The sequence below is a fragment of the Centropristis striata genome, chromosome 23 (assembly GCF_030273125.1).
Source record: "Centropristis striata isolate RG_2023a ecotype Rhode Island chromosome 23, C.striata_1.0, whole genome shotgun sequence".
Taxonomy (NCBI): Eukaryota; Metazoa; Chordata; class Actinopteri; order Perciformes; family Serranidae; genus Centropristis; species Centropristis striata.
Window position 1 is genome coordinate 9822608 of NC_081539.1, and position 20615 is coordinate 9843222.

At 39.1% G+C, this 20615-nt stretch overlaps 2 protein-coding genes across 6 annotated transcripts in view; one reads left to right on the forward strand and one right to left on the reverse strand.

Annotated features, from left to right (window-relative positions):
• cnksr2a (connector enhancer of kinase suppressor of Ras 2a) overlaps positions 1 to 20615 on the reverse strand; it is a 103226-nt gene that overhangs the window by 12451 nt on the left and 70160 nt on the right. For 4 of the 5 annotated variants that reach the window (XM_059326551.1, XM_059326550.1, XM_059326549.1 and 1 more), the window contains one exon: positions 13908 to 15796. The exons of the other annotated variant lie outside the window; for it this stretch is intronic. In XM_059326551.1, the coding sequence (XP_059182534.1) occupies positions 15599 to 15796 (198 nt within the window). In that variant the 3' untranslated portion in view covers positions 13908 to 15598. Of the gene's footprint in view, positions 1 to 13907; positions 15797 to 20615 lie in introns of those variants that run through there. 5 annotated transcript variants of the gene reach the window in all.
• On the forward strand, positions 5056 to 7543 carry LOC131961707 (kelch-like protein 34). The gene has a single exon (XM_059326553.1). The coding sequence runs from the start codon at positions 5099 to 5101 to the stop codon at positions 6896 to 6898; it is 1800 nt and encodes a 599-aa protein (XP_059182536.1). The 5' UTR covers positions 5056 to 5098; the 3' UTR covers positions 6899 to 7543.

Sequence of the window (20615 nt, forward strand, 5' to 3'; positions counted from 1 at the left end):
AGGTCTTTCAAATGTACATTTAAAAAAGTTTTAACATGCATTTTTTTAATGAAAAAAGAGAGAATTATCCTCATTGGACCACGATCTTTAAGAGGTAAAGAACACCATTGCACTCAATATTGATTCAAATTGTTAGTGATGGAGTTATTAATGAAATATAAACAATGTTTATGGGAATTTTTTTAGTTTCTGACACTTTTGGACAATTAAACATGCCCCGAGTTATTGCTGTTCCTGAAAATATTTATTATTATTTTCAGGACTTATATATTATTATAACTTTTTATATTATGAATCAATAATTATGGAGGTTGTATGTTGTTAAACTTTCATCGGGCTGATTAGAAAATCTTTGACTTCATCACCATAAAAAGTCTGGGCTGACCGGGAACTTGTGGGTGAACTGCAGGAGAAACACTTCTGCACATATTCAGTGGGCATAAACTATTTTTGATACGTGCCAGACGACAAATTCTTAATGCACTAAATAGGCACCATCTTTGGATCCTTCTGGTGTGCTGTTCTCCAAAAAGATAAATGTTCCTTACGACTGACAAGAGTGAGTGGACGCAGCATTAAGTTGTTAAATTTGACTCATTTAGCAGCTGTCTCTCAGTGCTTCATACTTCTCCACTGGTTCTTTGGTTGTTTCTGCAAAACCACTTCAATGAGTCCGTGACTTGCAACTAGTCCATTTAAACAGAACTTTATACAGAAGTTAGCCCACTACAGAGGTCACAGTGCAATGCCAACGGTCACCCCGCTATGTTGATTTGAATGGGAATGTCTGTTCGACTCTTCAATTTCTAATTCTATTCAATGAAATAACAACAACTATTGGATGTGTTGCTGTGAAATTTAGGACAGATATTAAAGGTTCCCAATGGACAAATCTTAGGAAAAATCCTTATTTATGCATTGAAATATCTCAAGATTTTGTGCAGACATTCATAGTTCCCAGATAATATATATCCTCAAACTCCAATGAAATTAGTCCAATAGTTTGATTTAGGACAAAATACTGCAAATCTAATGAAATCCAGCAGCAGTTGTACTTTTTTTTGTTCTAATTTGCAAGTTGCATGCTGAACCAACTTAGTAAACACTGTAAACATAATAGGCTATCTGCTAAACGGCAGCATGTTAGCATTGTCTCTGCAGGTATGTAGCATGCTAATGTTAGCATTTAGCTTAATACAGCCTCACAAAGTTGTCATTGTGGCTGTAGACTCGTTTCCTTGTTATTTTAAAAGGACATCTTGCTGGAGTTGACAGCTGTATCAGCTAACAAAGACACCCCGAATAAGGCGACAGGACAGGACAGCTCATTTATAAGGAGACATGTTTTAAAGGGGATTATTTCATGGCAGAGACTTCCTTTTTTTCCTGCGGGTGTCAGGAGATTGACAGTAAACAGAGCGTGACATAATGCATGCACTGATTTAAATTAAATTTTCCATTGAGGCAAAATTAAATACCCTGAAAACTGACAAAAACATATTAAAACTTTATGTTTACTGTGATGGAAGATGCCTGGAGAGTCTTTCACAGTCAGTTTCCACTTTAAAAAAAACAGCCCTGATATTTCCAGCTGTAATTTTCTTATATTATGTGCATATGTAATGGGTATTACTGGGTTTTAGGTGGGAGTCAGGGGCGTCTTTGTGCACAGAGTCACTTTGATCCAGAGCTAAACCTCCAAATCCAACAGTTTCATGCAGGAATGCCACATTACCAGAGCACAGACACATGCCATCAAACACACCACCAGGCCCCCATTACACCAGATATCCATCATCGCATCACATGTCCACGCAGACAAGCACACACACTGAGCAGCTGTAGCTAAGTTTAGCCTCCATCAGGTCACGGTGGAGAGAAACACTGCTGGTGTTTTAACAACCGTACGAGAGGATCTGACATTGTGTGGGAAAGATTAAAAACACTTGGCGGTTTGGAAAGGCGTGAGTCTGTTTTTCCTCTTTGTGAGTGGCCTCTGTGTGCTGGATTATGAACTACTGTAACCTTTCCATTAAACAAACACATATGCAGCGGTGGAAGAAGTACTCATATCCTCCACTTAAGTAAAAGTACTAATAACACAATGTGAAAATGCTCCACTTCAAGTAGAAGTCCAGCATTCAAAGCCTTAAACATGATCAGTAAAATGTATTAAAAGTAAAAGTATTCACTGTGCATTAAATGTTCCCTGATAGTTTCACTATTATATCAGAGATTTTGAGAATTGGGACCAATCATGTCCTGACACAAAATCTGAGAATTAGTACTTTAACACACTAATTCCAATTTTTAAAGGATATATATATATCCTTTAAAAATTGGAATAAGTGTGTTAAAGTACCATTTTTCTTTTCAATTTGATGTTCATTTTAATGCCTGGTACAACTAAAGGTACATTTGTTTGGACAAACATAATAATATTATTATTATAAGCTATTATGAGCTATTCTTGTTGTTACGCCATCATATTTGTCCGAACAAATGTACCTTTAATTGTGCCAGGCATTAAAATGAACAACAAATTGAAGAAAACAAGGGTGGTCTAATATTTTTTTCCATGACTAAAGTTGGAATAATTTTGTTTTCAGACACAAACCTCTGTTAATTGCGGTTTCATTTTCATTGTGATCTGTTTGGAAGGAATTGATTAATAAAGTTTTAAGAAGATATGAGAATATTAAGAATTAAAAAAAAATAGTTTTGTTTTTTTACAATTTCCTAACTTAAAACAATTGGAAAACATGTACTAATTAACATACTGACATGCTATTTAGTACTCAGAAACAATATGTGAGATTTTTAAAGTCCAAGGCCGTAGTATGAAACCAACTGTATGTGAACTGCATACTAATTCTGATGAAATATGACATTATGAAAACACTATTAGACTCAATGTCAAACAGAGACCAAGACATAATTCATTTATTTTAGGTCAAATGTTTGGCACTGCTTTTTATTGTATTTTCTCAATGTTTCATCTGTATCTGCGTTATTCTATATATTCTTTTGATAATACATTGACAATTTGCATAGTTTTCTTAACAGCCAAAATGCGCCTGCAGACATGAAAAACAAACAAACAAGAAAAACTCAGGAGGTCATGCTGCATCATGCCTGCTGTGAGGTATTACAGATGCTGGCAGAACTGAGGTCATCACGGGTCACCACCCACTACACATCTCCAGCCCTACGGTAGATTAAATGTGATGAAGTGCCCTTTCAGGTGAAGAAAACAAGATGCAGTGCACTATTGGTTGCGCTTTCAATGGATAAAAAGCGTTTAAATGCACTAAAGGTTGTCCTTTAATGGAGGAAACAAGATGCAGTTCCAGGGAAGAAAAGGTGATCAAGTGGACGTCATGTATATGCCGAAATCTAAAACTAGGGTGGCCTTAAAACTGAGAAAACATAATGCAGCGATGTATAGGCTGGCCAAAATTCTCAAAAACTTTCTGCACACTGGCTCCCCTTTCTTTTGTTCAGCCCCTGGCCCTCAGACAGCCTGAGTCCACCACTGTCGACCAGCAAGATGCTTAGTGTGTCCAAAAAGATGCACACAAAGTATGTTGAAATAGTAAACATATTGAGTATGTAGTGCATTTTCGGACACAGAGTTCATCCTTCAGATAGATAGTTTTACTGGACAGGAAGGGGAAAAAATATAGATCTCTGAAAAGTAACTAAAGTTGTCCGACAAATAGTATTCCAAGTGTAGTAAAAAGTGCAATATTTGTCTCCAAAGTTGCAACGTTGCATAAATGTACATCAAATTTGTATTTAAGTGCAGTACTTCAGTGAATGTGCTGAGTAACAGTCGATCACTGCACAACTACACACTCTGTATGAGTGTGAGTCGGCATCCACTTAGAGATAACTCAAAATGTTTGATGCAGAGAGCTCTGCGAGAACTCGTTCAGTGTGCAATAAAGAGACGTTGTTTGCATATTGATGTGCATGTTTCAGACAAGACAGTAGCTCAATGTTACAACCGCAGGCCCGTAAAAACACGCCGGACAACTTGTCGCCTGATATTGAAAACAAATCTCCATTATCACTCCCACCACCTCCCTCCTATGTCTGCACAAAAATAATAGCATGACATCAATCAGCGTGATTTTAAAGCAGCGGGTCGCGTTGAGGTTAAATGCCTCGCAGAAGGGCACGGGCCGACTCTGATACCAAATTTGACAGTGAATCTTTTGACAGCTTGGCAAAACTTCCTCGGGTTTTGATTTGTACCTCCGCTGAGCCCCGTCTGTGTTTCTATTCCTGTGGCCATGGCGACGAGGGCACAGATAGGTGCTCTGGAATCTCGGTCTGCAGACTGAAGCAGCTGTATTTGCCGATGAGTTCATCCGCCGGGATAGACACTAAAACCCTGCCAGGCTCCCTCTGTGCATGTGTTCAGTGTGTTTATCCATGCATCTGCTCGCCGGCCCCGGTTTGGTGTGTATGTCGGATGCATGCATTTGGGGTGATACTCCCACCCGGACGCAGAGGAAAGGGCAGCGGGCAAACACAAAGCCAACAGAGCTGGGTCATCGCAGAAAGAGACAGGAGGCTTTTGGGACAGAGCGGGTTTAACAGCCAGAAAGGTGGAGGCAGGGAGAGGGGGTGGGACACAGGATTGTGCTCATTTGTGTGTGTGTGTGTGTGTGTGTAAGGGCCAGTTGGTAACCTTCCTATCATGGTGTCACATGCCCGCCGCTGCAGACGGAGCAGGACAAAAACACAGATGGAGGGACCTCGACTAAGGACACGCACTTTCCGCTCTCTTTCTCTCAACTCTGCTGTCTTTTCCCATCATTTCCTGTTCTTTGCTTTCAACAGCCTATTATCCTGTTCTCCGACTAATGTCTGATTCTCTTTCTGTCAAACGTTCTTTAGTGCGGCTTGTCGGCTTCATCTTCTCTGACAACACTCATTGCTGCTTTTCCTGTGCTTTTAGTGCCCCCCCCCCCCCCCCCCCTCTGACTGCTGCTTCCTTCCTTCCTGACTAAGCTTTTTCTCACAAACTAATCCCTTTTCTAACTGTTTCTCTGAAGCTTTCTCTCTCCTCTCACCTCTTATCTTTTGGATGGATAGCTACTCCTTGCTCTACAGTTCCTCCCATAGAACCGGACTTCTCTCCGGCTTCCAGCGGCTGCGCACTCAGAGGAGCATGTGTGATGTCGTCCTGGAGGCCGGCGGTGTACCCTTCCCCTGTCATCGCGCCCTTTTGGCCAGCTCCAGCGAGTATTTTTGGGCCTTGTTTGGAGAGACTACCGCTGAGAGATTAGCGGGCTCCATTAGCCTCCCGGTGCTAACACCTGAGGGTTTAGACGCCATTCTGGACTTCCTGTATTCCGGCTGGCTCAGCTTATCACCGCCGACTCTTCCTGTGGTCTTGGAGGCGGCCAGGTACCTGCAGGTGGAGACGGCCGTGTCGATATGCGAGCGCTTCATGACCGATGGTTTAAACGCTGACAACTGCTGCTGCTATGCTAACCTGGCCGAGCTCCACGCCCTTGCAGACACACTTGAAGCTGCCAATCAAACTGTCGCGATTGAGATGGGGACATTGCTGCAGGAAAGCAGGGACGACCTCCTCAGGCTGAACATCCAATCGCTGATGGCGGTGCTCGATGCGGACGAGATACCCGGCGTCAAGGAGATGGAGCTCGTAAAGCTGGCTCTGGATTGGCTGAATGAGAATGGGCCCCTCCCTCTGCTGAAATCAAATCTCCTGCTGAGTCGTCTGCGCTTCGGATTGGTCGCCCCCGGTGATCTCGCCAATCTTAGCCACGCCCACAAAGCCATGGGGACACCACTCATCAGGAGCCAGCTGACCCGGGCGCTGGAGTACCACAGGATGGGTCCAGCTCAGCCGATCAGCCAGAGCAAACAGACGACACTCAGATCCACGCCCAATCGCGTGTTGCTGGTGGGCGGAGGCTCGAGCCCTGATTGGCCGGAGCAGCAGATGATGGCATTCGATCCGAGCAGCAGGAAGTTCTCGTCTCTGAGCTCCAGCATCCCGTTACGAGTGCGAAATCACTGCGTGTGCTCGGCGGGAGGTTTCCTCTTCGTGATCGGAGGAGAGGAAGTTAAAGAAGGAGACGAGGACGGGAAAAAGTCCGTCACAGTGGGGACGTCCAACCAGGTGTGGCGCTACGACCCTCGCTTTGACAGCTGGGAGGAGGTGGAGTCCATGCTGGAGAAGCGCGCGCAGTTCACCTGCTGCGTGGTTGAGGACGCTATTTATGTCATCGGGGGGCGACACAAGCAACCAGACGCCAACACGTACACGTCTTTAGCTTCTGTCGAGTTTTACGACATGGCCACAGGGGCGTGGAGGAGAGGAGCAACGATGCCCTGCCCCCTTTATGGCCATGCTTCCGCCGTTCTTGACAGTAGCATCTATGTGTCAGGTGGTCTCCCGGGCAACCAGGGCGGCAGCAACCACGTTGATAACCAGGATGACCACAGAGAGAGCAGCAAGGAAGTCTTGTTCTGGGACCTGAAGAGCAGAGTCTGGGAGAAGCGAGCGCCAATGTCTATCGCCAGGTTCAGCCATCGCCTGGCAACCGCCCACGGCTACATCTACGCCCTGCTGGGGATGTATGAGCCTTTCTGCGATATCGAACAATATGACTCGCAGTCGGACCACTGGACGCGCCTCCGACCGCTTCTCATCGGCTCCTTCAACTACGGGATGGTGTCGACGCCTTCTGGCAATCTGCTGGTGTTCGGAGGAAGGAGGTGGAGCGACGGACAGGAGGTGGTAGTGAGGAGCGTGTTGGAGTACGACACGAAGAAAGATCGATGGAGAGAGATCTGTCAGCTGCCCAGACCTCTGACCGGGACTGAGTGCACTCTGCTGCCTCTACCGGACTAAAGCTCACACAGTGTAAGAAAACTTCAACATAAAAGTGAGGATATAGTCTCAAAATGCTGAGAACAGGGCGTGCATGATTTAGATATTTTTGGTTTTAACCATGAAACCACTGTTTCTAGTCCAGTCGCATTAGAGGGGATCAGAAGGAAGGGAAATATATCCAACAAGTACATTTTAAAGAAGTAGAGTGAGCTTCTCCATAACTACTAATAGTTTGACATGGAAACGATACCACTCTATTAATCTTCTCTATACCAATCTACTCCCATAAGTAGTAGTATAGCCTAGATTAGATTAGCATAAAAACTGGTAACAAGGGAACTCTTGCTCTGTACAAAGGTAACCCTCTTGTTGTGTTCATTTCTCAGGAACAGCAATAATGTTCACGGGTCAATTTGACCCAGGGCATGTTTAATTATCCAAAAGTGTCAGAAACTAAAAAATCCCAATAAACATGAATTATATTTCATTAGTAACTCAATTACTAACCATTGCAATCAATATTTAGTGCAATGCTGTTCTTTATCTCTCACAGATCATAGTTCAATGAGGATAATTCACTCCTTTTTCACAAAAGAATGAATGTTATTTTTTTTATGTACATCGGAAAGACCTACATATAAAATACAATGATTTAACATGACATTGATTTTTTATTTATTTGAAATGGGTCAATTTGACCAGCAACATAACAGGAGGGTTAAGCTAACCGATATTATTCATGCAGCACTTCAAGAAAATGAATAAGATTGTATTGTTATTTGTTTAAAAAAAACAGGCTACTAATAAAAAATGACATGCTAAAAGAGGGGATTTTATTGTATTTTTGTTTTAGCATGCATTAGATTGCTGCAATTGCTGCTATGTTTTTATATACATCTCAATAAATTAGAATATCATGGAAAAGTCAATTTCCAGTAGTTCAAGTCAAGTAGCCCCAACCAAGTATTGAGTGAATGTAGATGGACATACTTTTCAGAAGCCAACATTTCCCTATAAACATACTTTTTTAATAAAAAAAAAAAAAAAAATTTAATAAAAAATTGAGACACTGAATTTTAGGTCTTCATTAAATGTTAAACATAACCATTATAATTAGTAGAAATTAAATAAATTAAGACATGAAATGTTTCATTCTGTGTGTAAGGGATCTATATATTTTTTATTACCACTTTTTGAATTGAATTACTGACATAAATAAACCTTCTATGATATTCTAATTTATTGAGATGCACCTGTACATTTAGGTGTTTTGCAGACCCAGTTACTGAGAGTTCTGTATAATTTATAAATGTAACAGTAGAATAAGCTCAAAGTCCGAGATCAACAAAAATGACAAGCAATCGCCAGTGACTAAGTGACCGAATGTGACAAAGTTCTAAGAGGAGAAATAAAACTGGAGCTAAGAGGGGAGATAAAGGGGATTTGGAGAACAAGTAGAGGAGCAGCGGGGAGATTTAGTGTGACGAAGGTAATTCCTGAATAAATGAGTTTTCAGGAGGAGGTTGAGCCGGGCTGTGGAGGAGGCTATCACCACATAAGAGGAAGTGGAGTAAAAAACAGGAGATAAGGTGATGAAGGTGGAGGTGGAGGAGGACATCTTTGAAATAAAAACAACAGCAAAGCTAAGCTGAATATTTTATGGATGATAAAAGTTCGATGCATGTGACATTCCTGTTTATTTACTAGCGATGAATAATTGAAGTTTTCTATAAGATAGATGTAGAAATAGAAGCAAACCAAGGACATCAAGTGACCTTTTATTTTTTCCGGTCTAGTTTTCCTTTTTGCACGGTCAACCAAATGGACAAAGTAGGTTTAAGCTGCAGAGTAGAAAAAGCATTAACAGGAAATCATATGCATGATTTGTGGGTAATAGTTCGGTAACCTGCTGTAATTTATTATTCATGGACTTTTGTGTTTACTTCCATTTCATCCCAAATACATCCTGTCTGCATTAACATTATTTATTTAACATGTTTTATTATGTTTGAAGGTAATACTGGATTTTAAAATTAATCGGATGTCTCAATATATCCAAAAGTGCATATTGTCAATGAAATAATCATGAAAATGCGTGCAACTTCCTTTTTGCCTGGATAAAAACAGAAGACAAAAAAATAAACATTGTTAAATTAAATTTAGGGTTTTGGGTTTTTTTGCAAAATTGCACAAAAAAACATTCCAATTGGTAAATATTATGAAGGGATGAATATGTATTATGAATTCTAATTTAATAAAACCATCATGAACCACGTTGAGAAATATGAAAAATATATGTAATATGTAATAATAATAATAAATAATGTTTAATTATCATTAACAACCAATAAAACCTAATGATAAAGGTGATAAGGACTGGTGAGTGTGTTTACTTTATATCCATTTGACATTTAGTAATTCAGTGATTTCAGCAAAGCAGAATTTAGGGTTAATATATAGCGTTTTCTCTGTTATTTACCACCTGGCTTATTAAAGAAAAGTCGTTCATGCTAACTTTTTGATGGGATTGGGTTAGATAACTAAGAACTTAATAACTTATAATAGGAAATAGGAAATAAAATATTTATGAAATAGGAAGTGTGTTGTCTTAAAAAAACATTTACAATAAAATCACTTAAATCTGTTTGTCCCATTTGAAATGCAAGCCAAAATAAAGCATTGGCACAAGCTAGATCCGGTAAAAAAAACCCGCATCAAATTCTGCATTCATCAGTGCAACTGGGAAGCCAAGACCAACAGTTATGTGACAAAAAATCTGTGAAATTTTGACTGAACTGCAGGCTATTTACACAGAGCAGAGAGGAAAGGACAAGACAAGGTGGAAGAAGTTGTAAAAAGGTAAATAGTCAAATATATATACATATAAATATATCATGTAGAGACCCGATTGTTAGGATTTATGACATTTTAACAATATCAAAAACGAGGCCACAGTGGGTAAAATATGACAGGAGGAAAAAATGCTCCGAAACTGCTTGGGGATCAGAAGGTTAATTATTTAAATTTTGCTGATTTGGAGCTCACATTTACAACATAATCTCTCCACATTTAATTTGTTTTCTGTTCAAACACAATAAAAAATATGAGTCTTATGAGTCAAATTAGAGATTTTTTTGTTTGTCTCTTGGTCCAAAATCCAGTCTCTTTTTCCCTTTGTGTGTATAATAACAGAAAAGAGAGAGCTATATCCTTCAGACAACCAAAAGGGGAGTTCCTATTTATATTATACCATATTTCAGTGTTCTTTTGGCAGAAAAGTAACTAAATTAAAACTAAAGATGTCAAATAAATGTAGTGGAGTAAAAAAGAATGTGAGTTAATGTCAACATAATCACTCCACATTTAATTTAATCTTAATCTAATGTTCTTATTATCAGTGTGTCACTGGTACATGTAGAGACTTTGTCCAAAAGTAACTGGACACCTCAACATCACAAAATAAAATTTAAATAATAAATATCTTGCACGCTGCAGGGCTCCAGTATCCACTTATTTATTGCACCTAGGTAGGCACCTTAACATCACACCCACATGTGATTGTTGAGTCTCTCATTCCAAAAGCGTGGGCGTTAATCTGCTGCAATAACAGCCTCCACGCTTCTGGTTAAATCTTTCTACCAGATTCTGGAGCCTTTTCAGGGATTTGTTATTAAGCATCAGTGTATAATAATGTGATCAACTGAAGCTGCGAGGTGTTATGTCCTGGATCACAGTCTGCACAGGGGGATTTACTTTTATAGCTAATGTTACGGCCAGATATAAAAATTATTGTTCACTTTTGTTCATAGGATATTTGTAGTGCATTCATGTGCTGCTGGAATAATTGGAAAAATTAGCTCCTGACTGGGAAAATTCATTTTCGCCCCCTCATGTCAAAACGTTTACACTGTGAGATAGGGCATGCGTTGGTGGAAGTCTCCACGTGCCGTCCAACTAGTCCAACTAAAATACAGCTAATCTGAGGAAGGTGACAGTCTCCTCATCACTCCACAGGTAATGTTTTCATCTGCCACTATTTCTTGTGATTTCAGTGCACCCTAAAGTAACATTTTCATGTATGTTTCATGTATGTGTTTCATTATTTATTTGCTGAGACATTACGCTTTGTGGCATTTCTGTTTTTATTGATGCATCTTTTCCACCTCAGCCAAGCATAAAAAAAGTTTTTTTTTCAATTTCCAGCACCAAATGTAACAATAGGTGCATTCTCATCCAACTGTTTATATGCACATTTTCAATTTGCTTATAAAAAACCTGAGTGACATGCTGAAAATAAGAAAAAAACATTTTTATACTTGGATGAGGTGGAAAAGTTGGCCTCTTTGTTGAAGAATAGATGCAGTAAATAGTAAATGTTACCTTCCTCACATTAAGTTTTCTGCATTGTTTTTCGCCATTACAGGTTTGACCTGGGCTTTTAATAACGCCAACAGTAAAATGTTTTTTCCGGACTGGAGAATTGGCGCCAGCTTTTAAATGTTTTTCTGTTATTCGCTAACAGACAAGTCAAGGAGGCAACTTCGTTCAATACAAAGTCAATAGGGCGCCACAGGAATAAGTTCTTAAACCCGGACGTCAGTTAGCATGTTAGTGGCATGGAGTCTAACGTCTCAAACTCAATGAGGATTTTGAATGGATTGGTGGTTAGATGCCTGAAATAAGGTCTGTGGTTAACACAAACTCAGGACACTTTGTTCTATGACATAAAAAACGTTAGTAAATACCCCCACTTTAAATTTTGAAGTTTTTACGTGTCCATAAAAGGGTGGTTTGCTAACAAGTGGCTAAATGAGACTACAGTGGTTGTCGGGGACATTAAACGTCATTACCCCAGACACGGACAGGAACTCTCTCACTAGTCGCCTTATGGCCTCTAGTCGTGTTTTTCAGAGCTCTTGCTAACTCTTGTGGATTGTAGATTAGGTTAATAAACAATTTATCAGACTACGGTTACGGTAGCCAGTCAAAACCTTTGTCATGTGTGTCATGTGACTGTGGTGTATTTAGCTATAGCATAACGTTAGCTTCTTACTACTATCGGCTGCATTAACGCTATAAAGTGGTGTTCATTTGTGAAGATTTTCCTGCTGAACAAAATGTGTAAGCATCAGAAATGTGTGTTTGCCACAGAACTTGTTTTCTGCTATGATCCAAAATCCAATGCAAAAATCCTGTAGACGAATTCTCAATAGACCCCATGCTACAAAAATACATCATTTTGTTTGCTCTCTATTGGAACCAGCTGCTGGTTTGTCCTGCACAAGAGTTGTTTGAGTTGTCACTCAGCTCTGACAGTAATATTGAGAAAAAAGCGTCAGTGATGAGGATTGGCAGTGTGGACTTTCTAACCCAGAGGATCTCTGCTGGTTTGTCATGGACTCTCCCTCTTTCCCTCCCTTGTTGACAGCGATGGTACAACAGCTGTTACCGGTGCTCATCATCCCGTCACCCTCCTCTGCTCCTCCACCGCCCACCGCAGCCACAAACAAACCACAAACCACACCTTCATCCAAATGACCACACTTTATTGATCCACTCTTCTCCTCTCCGACAGAACACGTAGAATGATAAATAAATACTGTTATTTTTACCATAATTTATAGATTTAACATTAAACAATCTTTACTCAACTGTCCAAAAAAAAAAAAAAAAACCCTGATAGAATCAGATATAGAACATTATCCAAGACACTTAGTTTGCACTCTATAAAGAGAGATCTACTGTATCTAGAGATTTCAAACACAAAAACAGAAAAGGAATATTGTGTTTATCTACAACAAAGACATGCTACTACAACCAACCACGGGCAGCAGCATAGAAAGAGCATTCAAACTGTGTCTTGTGTGTGTTTATTGGCCTTGTGTGTGAACGTCTTTGTGTATTCTGTGTGTTTGATTGCTTTTATAGTTTTGTGCAGTGTCTCTGAGTATTAAGTCATTTGGCAGCAGCGTACAAATAACAAACTAATATATTTTTTATTAGATCCATATTTCAATTCCTATGCAAATATTTCCTTGTAGTCTCTATGTGGCATGCAGGAGACAGAGAGCCAAATGGTCTCTGAGGAAAAATCCACCCTTAGAAACTTTTACACCGTCATATAAAAAATAATCAATCCATGATGTCGGAAAGTTTCGGGAGTTGTTTTGTTGCTTATGAGTGAAATTGGAAGTTTTTTTGTATGTTTCTTGGTCCAGAACCAGTCTCTCTTTTTCCCTTTGTGTGTATAATAAAAGAAAAGAGAGCTATATCATTTAGACGACAAAAAGGGGAGTTCCTATTTATATTATATCATATTCTGGTATTAATTTGTCAGAAAAGTAACTTAACTAAAATCTAAAGCTGTCAGATAAATGTAGTGGAGTAAAAAGTACAATACTCACATCTGAGATGTAGTGGAGTACAAGTATAAAGTAGCATAGAATGGAAATACTCAGGTAAAGTACAAGTACCTAAAATTTGCAATAAAGTACAGAATGTGAGTAAATGTACTTAGATACATTCCACCACCAGTTATAAGACAGACTTGGAAAAAAAGACGAATTCTTTATGAGATAAGTTTGGGGAATGTATTCAAAGATATTACAGTATCTTTATGCAGGTATTATTATTCTGGAGCTGCTTTTTGTTATGGAGATGTAAAAACAATAACAGAAAATAACAATGAAGTGTCATGCATTATAATATCGAACTGGAAATGTTTTTCGTGTTTCTGTCAAAGTGAAGTGATGTTTAAAGGAAATATTTAGGACTAGAAAATGAATTAATGAGCTCTAATAGAGGCAGCTGATGACTCATGTCAAATTAAATATACGGTATTTTAAGACAAGACTTGCTGGAGGTAAAGTCACACTGACAGTGAGGGAGAAGTGACAGGAAGGACAGGGTTGGGTGGTAATGGATTACATGTAATTGGATTACAAAAATAAGCAACTAAGATCGGCTCAGATCAGTGCTTGAAGTGGAAAGCCGGTAAGTGTCTATGTTCAGGAAAACAAAAAAGGTAACATGCAAAGTATAAAAGTATTATGAAATATCGAATTCACCTGAATGCACCATGAAGTGCCCACCGTGCACCTTGACTGCAGTTCAAAAACAGTGGACAGAAATACAATATGGCCAAAAAAGAAGAAAGTAACTTCATGGCCATTGGCATCCACCAACTCTGCTGCAGTTTTGTTTGTTTTTCCTGACTTTGTGAGTGATTGATGTGCTGTCACTGCTCCAGCTGCTCATCGGACGACCGTTTGAGTTCAGCGGAGCAGAATGCGACGTCGTGATATTAATGAAATAAAGAAGCAACGGTGCCACACTGCAAAATCCATAAAGGTAAAAAAGTGTATTTAGGGGCATTATAAATCAATGTGATTGATAATGACAGGGCAGAAAAGAGTAGCGGTGCAAGAAAAAGTCACCGTACTGCCCCACTTCGAGGACTGGCCCAGACTGTATTTGGAAAAAATGCACAATTAGATTGTTGTTACATTGTCAGCAATTACTTGATTACATTGTAAATTACATCTTTGAAATATGGCAACTTTAAAAGGTTGACGATTTTTGTCAAAGGGAACTTAACTAAAATTTGTTTTTGTCTTTTAATTATGATTTATGGATAATAGAGTATTTATTGCTCCTAACTTACACAAAAGAAACAACCTCCCACATGTTGTAGAGTACACACAGTACACATGTAATTCATGTCGGTAATATTTTGTTTGTAAGGCTAATTGGATTGAACCAAATGTGCAAAATACATTTTATTTGCAATAATAAATGTACTAAGATGTTTAAAGATAAAAAAAAGGAATATTGGAAATCAAAATGTTTCTGTCTGCACCCATTTTTTAGAATAAGATGCAATTTTTTTAACATTAAACATATTCAGATACCTTAATTGCCGTGTAATTTGTATTCATTAACTGACAATATTTAAAAGAAATCTGACCCAGACCTGTGCAAAAATAACACGACCTACCCCAACATGGGCTCCCTTTGGAAACAGTGTTAAAAGTGTTTTTAGGGTGGACTTTTCCTTTCAATGGTTTTTATTCCATGAGGCTATCGAGTGTGCATGCTTCAGGTCCAGCCCAGCACAGTACAGTACGTAATTCTACCAAACCAGCACAAACAAAAGTCTCTAAAACTAGATAGAAAGAGAGACTAGTTGATTTTAAAAAAAGATCTGTGCTAACTGTTCTCTGCTGTAACACTCACTGTACAGAAAACATCAAGTGTAAGGCTTGATAGAGTACAATGTGGCTATTAGGCTGTCTATGAGACACTGTGCGGTCTGTCAAAAACATGGCACCACAAGCTGGATGAAACACTGTAAATGGCGGCTCGTGAGGGAACTATTCTGAGGTCTTGGTCCACGTCAGGAGGAACAAACTGATGAAAAGTCATCCAAAGTATTTAAAGAGCACAAAAGCTAACATGTAATACTTAAGGGTCAGTTTATTGTCCGCCCCCGAGCCAGCTGGAGTGGCATAACCGATCGATGAGGGCCACGCGGGCGTCTCCTCAGAAAGCTGTCGTGGTGCACTGGTACACTGCGGCTGCTGAAAGCGCGTCGGGATGTGGAGTCGTCCCTACTCTCCAACTCGTCCGTCTCTGATCGCAACATCCGCCGCTCAACTCTTCCCAGAATCAGGAGCAACTCGTTCATATGCGTGCGTGTTTGCGAGTGCGTTTCACTCGTCAGACGTGGGTCTCGATGTAGGAGTGCGTGTGAGAGAGCGAGGGCGTGAGGGGCGGGCCGGGGTCTGATTCAGCGGTCGAGTCTGGCTCCTGAGAGAACAGCTCCTGATAGGCTCGTTTCCACTCCTGGAACTCTGCCGACGACAGCTGGGGGCTGGCCAACAGCCTGTCAATCAGCGCTAGCTCCCCCTCCCTGTCCTATGGGGGGGATGCAGAAACACAGGAGGGGGGAGGGAGGGGGGTCACTTATTTAACTTTTATGATTTGAAACCACTAAGCTTTAAAACGAAGACACACGTGAAGCAAGACACACACTTAACGGGATACACTCAGTTTTTGGGGAGTTGCAGTAAGATCATCCATTTGTTCTTGGTAGATGTTTTGTTCCAAAGAGTTTTATTACTGTTATGCCTTTATAAAGGGTTAAATGCTTTTTAAGATATTATATATTTAGGAAAGGTCACCATTTGATGATTTTGAGAAAGGCTGAAGATCACTTAGATTAAAATACACTTAGTTTAAAATACAGATGTTTTTGTTTTTCTATCGATTTAGAGCCATATGACCCATATGATCGTTTAGCAGGAGAGAGAGGAGAGTTCAAAATAAAAATAGCGCACACGTCATGAACACAGTCGCCCATGAAGTTGAAACAAAATATTTTTTTACCTCTTTCCATGAAATGATCGTGACAATGTGATTAATCAATTAATCGCTTTTTTTATACATACTCCAGTATTGAAAGGACGAAAAGAGACTTCCTGTCGATCGTAAAACTAACTCAAGTGAGATTAAACTGTAAAGATAACGTCAAGGAGTTCAATGTTTTATGTTTTAGCCCCCAAAGAGGCATGTTGTCTTGCATATGTAAGTGTGTTTTGTATTTAGATATGTTTTGGATCAAATTAAACCTAGTTATTCATGCTAGCAAGGTTTGATACAGTAAGCTAATTTTGCTCAAATTAATACTCTTGTATTTCTGTGTGTTTTATAATTGTTATTGCAACTTTCAGTTTGCAAATTGTAGCTTTATCGCACTTAATTCTCAGCTCATTGGCATATTGACGTACGGCTGCAGAACTGAACGCTCAGCCGTGTTTTAGTTCAGTGAGTACTGATACGCAGTCAGAGGTAAAATTAACATAAAAAAAATACAGTCAATTAAAAATTCCAGGTGATCAAAGTCTTAACGACCATTAATCAATCATCAATTAATTATTCCCCTCCCTAATAACTACGGCCGCTATTGGCTGGGGAAGACAGTATAAAATATAAATAAGGTCGTGTTTTGCCGCCTTTACAAACAACCTATGAGGTCGTTTTTGAGGGGAAATGTACTTGCTTGCTGTCAATTCATCTGCCTTTTTTTTCCTCACCAAGGGCCGATCAAGGGATCTTTACATGACCGGGCATTATTGATCCACCTGACGAGGGCTGCTCAAACCACAGGTGCTTCCTCATGCGCGTTCATCGCCTGTCTCCATCACTAGCTCTCTTGAACGTTTTCTCTGAGGAAGCCTGAAGGGAGATTTTAATGAACGGCGCCTGCTTTCCTCCAAAACAGCACTGGTGGATGTTTTGTTACTGCATATCGCTATCTTGTTTCCAGCAGTTTGTGAAGGAAACTATGGTTTTCATCAAGAGAAAATCACTTTCTTTTTCCCTTTATTTCAATGTGCATGAGCCTCAGTTCAATTGCTCAATTAATGGCTTATAACTGATCTATAAGGCATTAATAATAAAAGTTATAATGTATACTTTATAAGGGTTGCTTTACTGGACTATGTTTAGATACACAATGTGTCCTTATTTACAAGACAACTGAAGGTTAACAGGACACAGTGATGCTGTGGATCAATATCTGAATGTGAACTTTAAGATAAGATAAGATATTACTTATTTTTATCTCGCAGTGGGGAAATTTAGTCGTCACAGCAGCTCAAAATACAGACACATACAGATATAGAAGACAGAATAAAGAATATAAAAATAAGACATATACATACATTCTATACACATTTTATACACATTTTATACATACATTTCTGCTATTTGGCTTTTATTATTAATATATATTTTTTGTGTTTGTTTGTTTCCTGAAAGTACTTTGCATTTTTACAGAAAAAAAAAACATATTTTAGCATGTTAAATAGGTTAAATAGGTTGTTGCACGTTGTAGTATTAACATCAATGAATAAATATAATTTAAAATATATATAGTATAGTATAGTACAATGTACAATGTAATATTACTATATACAATAGTACATAGTATAGTAAGTATATATGACATATATAATATAGAAAGATACAATCTGGGAAAAATAATAACTTTTAATTAATGAAAGGCAAATTCTTTCGTTTTCAGAAGCTGATTTAAAAAAATGTAAATGCTCGATGTTGCATCTGTCACACAGTATTTTAAAATATAAGTATATATGACATATATAATATAGAAACTTTGCTGCATTAACAACAGTGAGTTACATTCTGGGAAAAATAATAACTTTGAATTAATGAAAGGCAAAATCTTTCATTTTCAGAAGCTGATTTAAATTTTTAAAAATGCTCGATGTTGCATCTGTCACACAGTTATCCAGCCATAATGAGAATATAAACACGGCATAAAAGAAACTCCTCTATTGTTGTTATTATTGTCTGCTACAACAGAGGACTTCTGCAGAACTATACTGCGAGTCTGAATACAGATCTTCACTTGTCATCTTGTTGTTTTTGTTCACTTTCGACAGATAAATTATTAAAAAATCATTGCGGATAAGTCGCTGCTGCCTGAACACAGGAACACGACTTGTAAACAGCCGTTTGCGGTCTACCAGGGTCACATGGATGACTTTAATGATTTGACAGGAGCCACATTTAATCCAAACTGGAAAAAAACTTGGGTGTATTCCTTTAAGAGACGCCAGACACGGAACAAACATGTAAGCTCCTCCACCCCAAACCTGCACCAGCCAAAGCCACAGACCCTCGCAGTAAAAAAGCCACTGTAGCGACAAAGACCCCCGCGCCCTTTGCCAGCCATCCCCCGCCAACAGAGATACAAACTCTATAGAAACAAAAACAGCCACAGCAAAACGAAGAGCCATTCACAGGCGCCCAGCCCAGAGACATCACCACTGCTCATATAGCACAAAGCCACAGATGGCTGCTTGACAAAGCTCGCAAACCAAACCGAGGAAACACACTGGGACACATGACGGCACTCAAAGACAGAGACAGCGTGTATATATACGTGTGTGTGTGTGTGTGTGTGTGTGTGTGCATATGTGTGCATCAGGGTCAGAAAGTCATGGTGTGTTATTGCAGCTAAAAATGCACATAAGAGTATCCTGCTACGGATAAAAGGAGCTGTTTTTGATCTCACTTTTCATGTGGTTCGCTGCATCAGTGTGTGAATGCAGGCCAAGAAAAATATGACAAAAGTAATTCTTTTAAATCCACACTGAGAGGAGAAGAAAAGTGGTGGATTCTGATAAAAAAAAAAAAAAATGACGAGATTTCAGAAAATGCCAACCCCGTAAAGGATTTTGAAAAAGCTTCAAAACTGAAGGGGCGAAAGAACAGCTTGTGAACAAAGAACAGGGAAAATTGCATCATCTTTTGTCTGAACAGAACAGATGTGAGGTGCACTGCAATTTGAAAGTTATAATCCTTAAGATTTTCATGCAATCGACTCCAGTTGAGCCTTTTAAAGTATATGCATTCCTTAATTACCTCTCTATATTGGGTGATAATTAGAAATTGTCCTAAACAAAGCTGTCAGAAAAAGTAACTTGGAAAAACCAAAAAAAATGTGCAACAAGTACAAGTGGCACCAATCTTTTTTCCTCATTTGTTGGAAATTGTACAAGTTGTTGACCGAAGATTGGATCCTTACTCGATAGGGATCGTCGTTGAAATAGGCGACAGACGAAACAGATGACATTTTTAGTTCTCACACAAACAACTAAAATTCAGATTGACTTCACACTCAGAAGGGATTTGTAGGAAATGATGCAGCATGTCATTTTGGCCAAAAAGGCTTTAACAAAGACCTAGAGAGCTCAAAACATGTTGCCTCTCTTAATGAGCTGGCCACTCGAATAAAGGCGTTTTATTGTTTCCATCCCATCTGATATTGACTTTTTCACTGCTGTAACCTTGAAGCCTTCCTGTTCACACTGCATTATTCCCTGCTTTTCCAAAACCTGCCACCTCTTTTTCCTGACATTTGTAATTCTATCTTGTTGATAAATTATTTGCTATTATTTACTGTTTTTCCTTATTGGAGGATTTTGAATGTGGATTTTTTTTAATTACACTGCTTTAATCAGTGTTTCTACTGGTTTTAATCACCTGGTCTGTGTGTGTGTAAATAATTTGGCATTAAGTAAAAACCTCCTGAACGGAATATTAACTCACTGCAATGGTGGGGGAGAAAATAAACTCTGTCTGTTGTTATTGTTTTGATTGAGAGATCTAGCATCAGAAAATTACACATAATGTGTTTAAGTTATTGTTGAAAAAGCAAACATTTTCTGCTGCTGCGGCTGCTTCACAATAGAAGTTTTACACTGGTGAAACTTGGGCTGCTTTTTTTATCTAGCATTCATGAGAAACAAAATGTCAAAACATGCGTCTACAAAACCTTTTTAGCATATTTCAACAATAGATCAGTTTCAGTAAAGCAGGACAATAATATATAACAATGTCCGAATGGCCAAATTGCCAACTTTCTCGCTAGATTTAGAAACATTCTTAGTAATTATTTCTAAAAAGTGAATATTGCCAAATTAGGGACTTATTCCATCAGGTTAACCACTTAGTGTTCAAGGTCCTTTTTTTGGAGAATTAGCGGTTGTGGACAGTGGATGTTTAGGGGGAGATAGCAGGTCAACAGAGGTCACATGACCGCTTTAAAAATTGCCAAAATAGCCTAACTTTGCAGCGTTCCCACTTCCCAGCATGCTTGGAGTCTATAGATTACTTAGATCTTCTAGTTTCATATAGTATCAGT

Excerpts from the sequence above, each read along its gene's own strand:
- LOC131961707 (XM_059326553.1), top strand. The coding sequence starts at position 5,099 with ATGGATAGCTACTCCTTGCTCTACAGTTCCTCCCATAGAACCGGACTT.